This window comes from Cibotium barometz, chromosome 55 (genome assembly GCF_041138505.1).
Source record: "Cibotium barometz isolate CiBa-2024 chromosome 55, ASM4113850v1, whole genome shotgun sequence".
Taxonomy (NCBI): Eukaryota; Viridiplantae; Streptophyta; class Polypodiopsida; order Cyatheales; family Cibotiaceae; genus Cibotium; species Cibotium barometz.
In genome coordinates, this window is record NC_141100.1 from 969,705 (window position 1) to 979,141 (window position 9,437).

Sequence of the window (9,437 nt, forward strand, 5' to 3'; positions counted from 1 at the left end):
GAATCTTTCTTTTTCTCACATACACACACATTGTGGTATACTCGTGCTCATGTGCAATCGTGTCCAGCTTCTCCAGCTTCAGCACAGCGTTTCAGATTGGTAACTCCTGAAACATGAGAAATCTGGCAATGAACCCAATTACCCTATTTGTAGAGGACTGGTCGGACTCTAGGGCTGGGTCTGCCGCTTCCAGAGTCCACGACCTCTTTTCCACGATTGTGTTCACACACGGCTGCCCAAAAGTGCCGGAGCCCGTCCCACACTTGGGCGCCTGGCCTGGCCGCCCAAAACCTGGCCAAACGCCTTCTTCAGCTGGTCAACCAAGGGGGATCTCTCTCTCTCTCTCTCTCTCTCTCTCACTCACACGCACGCACACACACACGAGAGGGTAATCCTCAGAAACATTAAAATCTGCACCTCATAAAATATCATGAAAAAGTTGACGGAGGCATGAAGGCGGCTATGATGGATTGCCACCTTTAATCAAATAGAAAATATAGCTTGGTGGTTGTGATATTAGGAGGAAAAGGAAGGGGAAGGGGAAGGGGAAGGGGAAGAGGGAGCCTATCTATATTACTTGCATCAAATAGAAAATATAGCTTGGTGGTGGAGATATTTGACCTGATCTACGTTTTTTTTTTTGAGAAAGTGTAATTGAATTAAAGAGAAAACTCTGCTGATCTACGTTTTGGTACTAACCTCTCTACAAAGATTGCCCTCCGTCCCTGCCACATCAGTACATACCTACATGAATGCACGCATACACTTCCATGCTTACATACATGGAGAGAGAGAGAGGTCACAAGCATTGTCAAGGATGTCCAAATTTACATTTCACATAATTCACAGATCATTTTCTGGAAAAAATATCTCTAAATTTCAAATAACAAATACAAATTTAAATAAAAATCATGATGTATCTTCTCATACATCTGAAAAAATGGGTTACATTGTTCTAAAACAGCGTTTAAATTCTCTACCTGGACTGTCCTTGAGGGTGCTCTTCTAAAATTTTTAACACCACTAATCCCTCTTCACATTTAAAATCTTCAATTATCACTCACAGGCAGGGCCAATCTTTCCTCGCCGCCACCACTTTGCAGTACCTCAATTCCTGTCAAATCTGTAGCACTATCTAAAATATGTGGTGCACCCTTCTCCTCCACAGCTTGTGTGGACACTGCACTCTGAATACTTTCTGAATCCTCTGTGAGCTCCTCTTTCTGTGTTCTGCCTTCTTCAGCTTGAAGGACCTCAACCGTTTCTAAGACTTCTGTGTGTTCCCCAATCTGTGCCCCAGCTTTGATGACCTCAACATTTTCAGAGACATCTGGGGGAGCCCCATCCTGTGTCCCACATTGGAGAACCTCAATTGTTTCTGATACTTCTTTGAGTGCCTCATCCTGTGTCTTGCATTCTGGAACATCTGAATGTGTCCAATTCTCAGCAGCTTCCAAGGGTACCTCGTCTGTCTTATTCTCTGGAGCTTGAAGGACCTCTGTATGTATGTCATTCTCTGAAGCTTCAAGGATCTCCATGCTTGTCCCATCCTCTGCCTGTCCCCCATTCTCCAACGCTTGAACTACATCTGTACTATCAGAAGTCTCCGGGGCAAAGTTACCATTGTCGATCTCTTCTAGCATTTCAAGCTCCAAGCTAGTTTCATTCTCCACAACAGGAAGGGCATCTGTATTCATGCTGTTTTCACCAGAAACATTCACCCCTGGCACATCTTGTTCATAGTATGCGCCACTCTCCACAGCTTGAAGACTGGATCCATCAGAGAGTGTCTCCTCACCTGATGCTTCAGAAGCCAAACCATCTGTATCATCTGCAGTATAACTATCTCCATGCTCCCCTTTCTCCCTCATCTCTCTTGCCTTCTTCTGGATCTCCAAGAAGTAATCTTTCTTCTTCTTAAGGTCATCAAGACTCTTCGCCACATCACCATAAGTTGTAGGAGGGGAGATCTTTACCTTCTCAAAGGATGAGAGCGCATCAAGGGACAGTGAAATCTTCTCCCGGACCTTGCTCTTGGAGGGAACAGGAGCCTTGGTTTTCTTTCCCTTCTTGCCACCAAATCCTGCAAACCAACCCTCCAGATCGTCCTCATTCCGGTTCTTCTTGCTAACAATTACATCCCCGAAGCCTTGTGGGGCAATGATCTCAGCCTTCTGCTGTGGCTGAGGTAAAGTAGCCTCCTCAGCAAGGGGGACATTTTTCTGCATATATGACATGAGCTGTTCACACAGGATGATCTCATCAGTGTATGGCTCAACAAAGTTCTCCAAAGCTTTTTGTTTGCGGATCTTCTCTCTCTCCAATCTCTCTGCCCTGATTTTCTCAGCCTTCAATCTCCTCTCAAGGGCCTGCTGTGCTCTCCACTCCCTCTCTCTTCTCCAATACTCATCCTCCTTGGCGGAGAAATCGACCTTTAGCTGCCTGATCTCGTCGCGCAAAACCCTAATTTTCTCATAAGAGGAGCTCTTTTCATGTAAGAGAGCGGGGAAGTCAAGGGCGAGGGCGGCCTCCTTGTCACGGATGCCGGCGAGGATGCCGCGCTGCTCTTCTTGCTGTGCCTTTAGTCTGTTGAGGAGCTTTTCATCCTCCTTGATAAGCTCAATAAGTCCGGCTCGGGAGCTCATGTCTTGCTCCGTGCGGGAGTCGTGGAGCCTTATGGACTCTCTAGATTTCTTGAGTCTGGCGATCTGCAGTATGAGTCGCTTCTCCTCTTCTATGCGGAGTGTTGTGTGGGTTTGCCTGTACTCAAGATTTCTTATCTCCTCGTCCATGTGCTCCACCTTAACCTCCGGCAGGCCCGATCTGGCGTCGCCACGCAGCTTCTCCTTAACCAGATCCAGCTCCTCCCGGTGACTCCTCTTCGCTTCCACCGCCGCTTTGAAGGCCGCGTTGAGCTCAGCCAACCGGTTCCTAGCAGCGATGAGCTCCGGCGACGCCACATGCCGGTTCTGCGTCTTGTTGTCCAGTATGGACTTGATCTCCAGAATGCGGCGCTGCAGGTCGTCGATCTGACCCTGAAGGCCGGCGATCTGCTCATGCAAAGACGATTTGTTCGGGGGATCGAGGCGTTTAACGCGTTGCAAGCGGGGAGGGGCTGCTGGAGCTGCGAAGGCGGCGACGCCGAGATCGGCTTCGGCAGAGGAAATCTGCTGGTGCATGACTCCAACCATGGTGAAAAACGTTGCAAGAAAGCTGAAGAATCGAGAATGCAGGTGCAGCAAAGGATCCTGAGGCGACTCTCTCTCTCCCTTTGACTCTCTCTCTCTCTCTCTCTTTGCAAAAGGCGAAGATGTGAATTGAGAAAAGACCGCTACCTCTTAAGTTAAAAGGACGCCTCATCGGCCGCGTCATTGGGGCAAAAAGCAAAAAGCAAAACGCATGAAAACCTAGCCCCAAATCAAGAAAAGCGTGAAAGGCTGGCATATCAACCCCCTAAGCACATAGCCAAGAGAGAGGACACTTATGACTAGCCCTGTTCACACGCTCCCTCCCGTTTTGGATACTAAGCGTCCTGCAACACAGGAAGAAAAAAGGAAATTTGAAATTCATCGGGTGTCATTTTTTGCCATGCGTCATTGGGGCAAAAAGCAAAAAGCAAAAATCAAAAAGCAAAACACATGAAAACCTAGCCCCGATATCAAGAAAAGCGTGAAAGGGTGGCATATGAACCCCCCCTAAACACATGGCCAAGCAAGAGGCAAGTAAAATGGTTATGACCCATATGACTATGCCAAAGCTCATTGGATCAAATTTGAAGACACCACTGGTTTTCAGATTAAACACAAAAGCCAACACAGGTAGAGTTATCACACCAGCACCTTTATGGTGGTGTCCACTTTTGAAACATTATTAGAAAGGTTATTATAAACTTAAGGTAAGTGAGCACTTCCCACACTATTATTAACTCACACTATTACAAAGGTTATCATAAACCTAAGGTAAGTGAGCACTTCCCACACTATTATTAACTCACACTATCATAAACATAAAGGTAGGTTCCATTAATCTAGGCAGTTTCACTAATGTAGCTAATCCCACTAATCTAGCTAGCTACCGATAAAGGTGGTGGGTTGGTAGAGTTACCGGATTACACATCTACATTAGATTAATCCTTTAGAATCCAATTTTTGTAAAATAAAATTTCTACTTTTTTTTTCCAAACGCATTCCTATCATAGAAAACAAAACAGTAGACTTTGCAGTATTAAAAATCATTGAATTTTAAAAAATCAATAAATATGTACATTTCAACATGTGCAATAAGCCTAGTCAATGTGTAAATCTACTCTTGTATACACAAAAGGATACTATTCAAAGTCTTAAAGGATGTACAATCATTGATTTTTTTTAAAATCATTAAATCTACTCTTTCATAGACATGAGGTATTAATAGTCAGTGAATTTAAAAAAATCAATAAATATGTAATGTCACATGCGCACACAATAAGCCTAGTCAACATGTAAATCTACTCTTTTATACACATGAGAAAAACTATGATAAGATTTCCAAAGATCCTATAGCATATTAAAGAAATTAACTTAGGTACCAATATAAAGATTCATATCACATCAAATGGATTTTAAGTCCAAAATCAATTTGACTGTTTTCATTGATATAATAACGTGTGGTATGGCCATTTAATTATTTTTTATGCAATAAAACTAGTAAGGATTTTTAGACCTTTGACTTTAGCTAAGTAAAAAGAATGAAACTAATGAAAGAAATTTTAAAGCAACCTTTCTATTATTTAAAGCCTTGAACAAAGAGCTCTCTCTCTCTCTCTCTCTCTCTCTCTCTCTCTCTCTCTCTCTCTCTCTCTCTCTCTCTCTCTCTCGCTCGCTCGCTCGCTCGCTCGCACGCAAATGGAGTGGTTTGTATGCGGATTGCATAAAAAGTTAAAACAAGTTGTCGCATCAGTGGACCTCATAGTGGGGTGGTTTTTATGCATTAGTGGAGGCCGTCAAGCATTCTAAATGTAGTTTGAAAAAAAAAGACTCCTAAGAAGGGAAAGAACTAGTAGGATACAGATTCCTCGAATTTGGACTAGGAAGTGGAGGACACTTCGGATGAAAACTCGGATGATGCAGGATCAGATTCAAATTCAAAGCATCAGAACCAGGAGAAGAAAAGCCAAAAGTCGAAAATTAGAGCCAGAAAGTATACGAATTCCTCAAATTCGAACCAAGAAGTGGAGGGCACTTCGAATGAAGACTCGGATGATGCAGATTTGGATTTAGATTCAAAGCACCAGAATTGGAAGAAGAAAAGCCAAAAGTCGAATAAAAAAGTCAAAGATCGATTGTTGGCAGTATTGGCAAAGTTCACTGGAGGAAGTGTAATAGGAATTGGATAGAGAGTCCAGCCAAATGACTGGTGTACTAAGTGCTCCAATCAAGGTCATACATGGGAAGACTATAAGTTAACCCCATACTTTGCAATATGCCAAACCACTAATGTTATCGAGGCTTGTCAGTGTAATAACCGGGTTCAGCATCCATAGTAAGGAGTGGATCTGGCACAACCACTAATTCCAGTGTAGCAAGTGACTCCTATTAATCTAGGTTGCACTAACCCACCACCATATCATCCATACGGGCGAGGTAGACCAATGGGAATACCTAGAAGCACTTTTTAATGTTATTATTGCAAGGCTTTAGAGTACTAAAAGTTGGGATGCCCAGTTTGGCAATGCCATCAACTGGAGCTACAATAAAATTAGGCAGAGGGGTTTCCCTCGAAGGCCCTGGCAATTAATATGGTCCACATCGAATGCAAACTCAGATGTGAATTCAGATTCAGATTCAAAGCACTAGAATTGGAAGAATAAAAGTCAGAAGCTGGAAAAGAAAGTTCAAGATCAACTATTGGCAATATTGGCAAAGTTCATCGGAGGAAGTGTAGGAGGAACTAGATCCGAAAGTCTGACCAAACGTTTGGTGTACTAAGTGCTCCAATCAAGGTCATACCAACAAGGAAGACTACAAGTTAACCCCATACTATGCAATATGCCAAACCACTACTCATGTTAGTGAGGCTTGTCAATACAATAGCCAAGCTCATCGTCCATTGTGAGCAATGAAGTCGGCACAACTAGCAATTCCAATGCAGCAAATGACTCCTATTAATCCAGTTAGCACCTACCCACCACTATATCGTTCATACACGAGTGAGGTAGACTATGGGGAATATGCAAAGGCACTTTTCAATGTTATTATTGTAAGGCTATGAGGCCTCGGAAGTCGGAATGCTCAGTTTGGCAGTGCCATCTACTGGAGCTACAATAGAATTAGGTAGAGGGGCCTCACCGGTAGGATTAGGTGGAAGTTGGGCGGTTCAGGGGAGTCTGGACATGTGTAGATGGCCAGGGCTATGTTAGCTAACTAGGGTTCCTATATCCGGTGGTTGGGAGTTGCCCTATTCTCTTTTAGCAGGTTCATGGAGGTCATAGGCTGATCTCGCACTGGTATCAAAGCATGGTTCTTCCTCATCTTTCATTTTCTTTGTGAAATCTCATAGTAGGCACATACAACCAGCCATAGTCGTGGAAGGCCTTCTCTCTCTCTCTCTCTCTCTCTCTCTCTCTCTCTCTCTCTCTCTCTTTCTCTGCATTTTCACAAGTGTGGACGAGAGTAATTATTCTCTCTCTCTCTCTCTATCCTGTTACCTGTTCGCATGAGAAGGGTGTAAGCGCAAGTGGTGCGCTATGATACAATAGTCGTAAAAGCACACCAGCCAAGTGCAAGTGCACAACAGTTGTTAACAGGCTATTGTCGTGCATAAACATGCATAAACCAGGCATAAACTCATCCACCCAACCACCCCTGAGCCCAAGGGATGCACACACGAATTACAATGAAGTACCTCATAGCTTAACCTTGATGTTCCATACCACCAAGAGGTATGACTCCATTCCAACAGTATGTAGTTGTAGTGTAGCTATAGTGTGAAATGGCATGAGAGTAGATACAATCCTCTATACAAGAGAACATAACATAACCTAGCCTCCCTTGAGAGTGAAATGCAATGAGAGTAGATACAATCCTCTATAACAAGTGAACATAACATAACCTAGCCTCCCTTGAGTGTGCCCCATGTCCCTATTATATAGGAGGGCCCTCAAGTGACTCTTGACTCTCCATTTCCCATGTGTGACCCTTGGATGACTGACCCTAACCTCAACCCTTAAGGTTAGTCCTAACCCATGCTCCACTAGAGCTTGTTCCCATGCTCCCAAAAGCTCACAAGCCTAATGTGGGTTAGCCTCCTAGTATATGCACATATAATGTGCACATAACACCGGCACACAACACATGTCTGCTCTCCTATATCATTGGTAGCCGGCTAGAGCAGTAGCCATAACTCCAAGCCACAACAGTCTTACGATGTTTTTTTTTTTGCAAAAGCAACACAGCCGCCGGCAATTGGTCATCCTTCCGACCGTGGGCAGCCAAGATTTTTTTTTGAGGGAAAAATATGTATTAAAAAAAGGGGCTATTTGTGTAGAGAAGCAATATCTCTATCTCTCTCGTTTCTAGTAGCCGTGGGCCACAATCAAGGACAAACATTATCTCTATCTCTCTCTCTCGTATATCTGAAAGGAGGGAAGCATCTCTCTCTTTCTGTCTCGTATCGGTGAAACCCAATAACACTTGAAGAAGAAGGCTTTTTTAAATTTATTGATATTTCTCTATAGTCGCACACAACGAGGGGAAAGAGAGCAGTGTCTATAGAGCAAGGCCACCAGACAACATACACGAGCAACACGAGCCAATTTTGGTCAGGTATTCATCTTTATCTTGCATTATTCGAATTTGATTTGTTACCATGACCTCAGAAGATTCTGAGCACTCTTACAATCAACAGCATGGTGGTCATCCATCTTTGGATACCAATGTGGCTGATCTAGATGTGGGTGATCATAGATTTGTGGATTTGCATGCACATACTTTGTTAGAATCACGCGCACAGTGTATTGAGCAAAGTTTACTGACCATGTAAGAGAGTTTCAGAGTGTCCCGGTTGATACTCTAGGGGCATCTACTCCTGGGGGGGACACCAAAATGCTTGGGAATCAGGAAGTGGTAGCTATGCTTAAGAGCATGAAGACTCCTGTGTTCCACAGGGAAGAGAAGGAGCGTAATAAAGATGCAGAACACTTTTTTACAAAATTAGACGGACTTACACCTTTTGAAGCGTTCTCCTGATGCTGTTCGCGCGCTCGAGGCAAGTTTCACGGTTGAGGGGGGCAAGGCCTATAAGTAGTGGATGAGTCTGACGACGAGAGTGATTGACCTACGACATGGGTTGCTTTTGAGACACTCTTTTGGAAAGAATTCTCACTTGAGAATGAGAAGGATCAATTGGGATGCTTGGGACAATTTTAAGATAGGAAGGTCTTACGCTAACCCAATATATTTCGAAATATTCACGAGATAATTCTCAAGCTCAAAGGTTTGGATGATTTCTAGAAAGTACGAGGTTTTCTACATGGTTTAGATACTGAATATAAAACTAAGCTTAAAACTCAATATCCTAAAACTTTGGGCCATAAAAAGTGCGCAGATCTTCGATGATAATATTGAGAAGAAATGCACGACCAAGACATCTTGGGTTGGAGCATCTGACTTCCGTAGTTCTAAGGGGAACAAATGGAAGGGGGCCAACAAGGTAATGATGCGGTTAAGAAGGCCAAGGGGCCAAGGGGTCCCTTGTCACCGCAAGATTATGAGCGAGCTAAAATGAAAAATTATGTTTTATTTGCATGGCTGTTTGCTGGTCATATTGAAGCTTCTAAGAAGTTTTCTAAAGTTCAAGTATGCCATATTGATGCCATGCATGAGTGTTGTGTAACCTCTACAATGTGTACCCTCTTTCGGGCCTTATGATTTGGTTCAAATGCATGGACACATCAAATAGACGAAGAGTTTGTGTCATGATTGACAATGGGGTGCACATAACTTTTTGAATTATCACTTGATTAAAAAATTAAAATTGCCACAAAGTCCTAGTGATCATAAATACATGGTGTCTCTTGCTAATGGGCATGATAAGCATGTATGGGACACGGTGGTTAAGCAAGTACCACTTAGTATTTAGGGACACGAAATGCACTTAGGTTTTCAGGTTATGCATATTACGAGAGCTGATGTTATTTTGGGTCGTGAATGGTTGTTTCATTTAGGACCATCTCTTTCTCGTAGCTATCTAGATAATACTTTTGATTTTGAGGTCAATGTAAACAAGTTCGTTTGCAAGGTGAACGTGATGTAACCCCGTCTCCACTCATTTGTTCTACTCAAGTGGATCCCTTTGTACATACTCATGAAATAGAAAATCTCTTTTTGTGTTACATGTCTCCTTGAGTTTTGTCTCATGATGATGCTAGTGGTGGTGATTTTAATTCCAGTTTGAATATT

At 43.2% G+C, this 9,437-nt stretch overlaps 1 protein-coding gene across 1 annotated transcript; it reads right to left on the reverse strand.

The window, feature by feature from the left end:
* Positions 1-853: 853 nt before the first annotated feature.
* Positions 854-3,311, reverse strand: LOC147607236 (uncharacterized). The gene has a single exon (XM_086790485.1). It carries the CDS (start codon positions 3,189-3,191, stop codon positions 1,050-1,052), a length of 2,142 nt encoding a protein of 713 aa, XP_086646611.1. The 5' UTR covers positions 3,192-3,311; the 3' UTR covers positions 854-1,049.
* Positions 3,312-9,437: the final 6,126 nt, after the last annotated feature.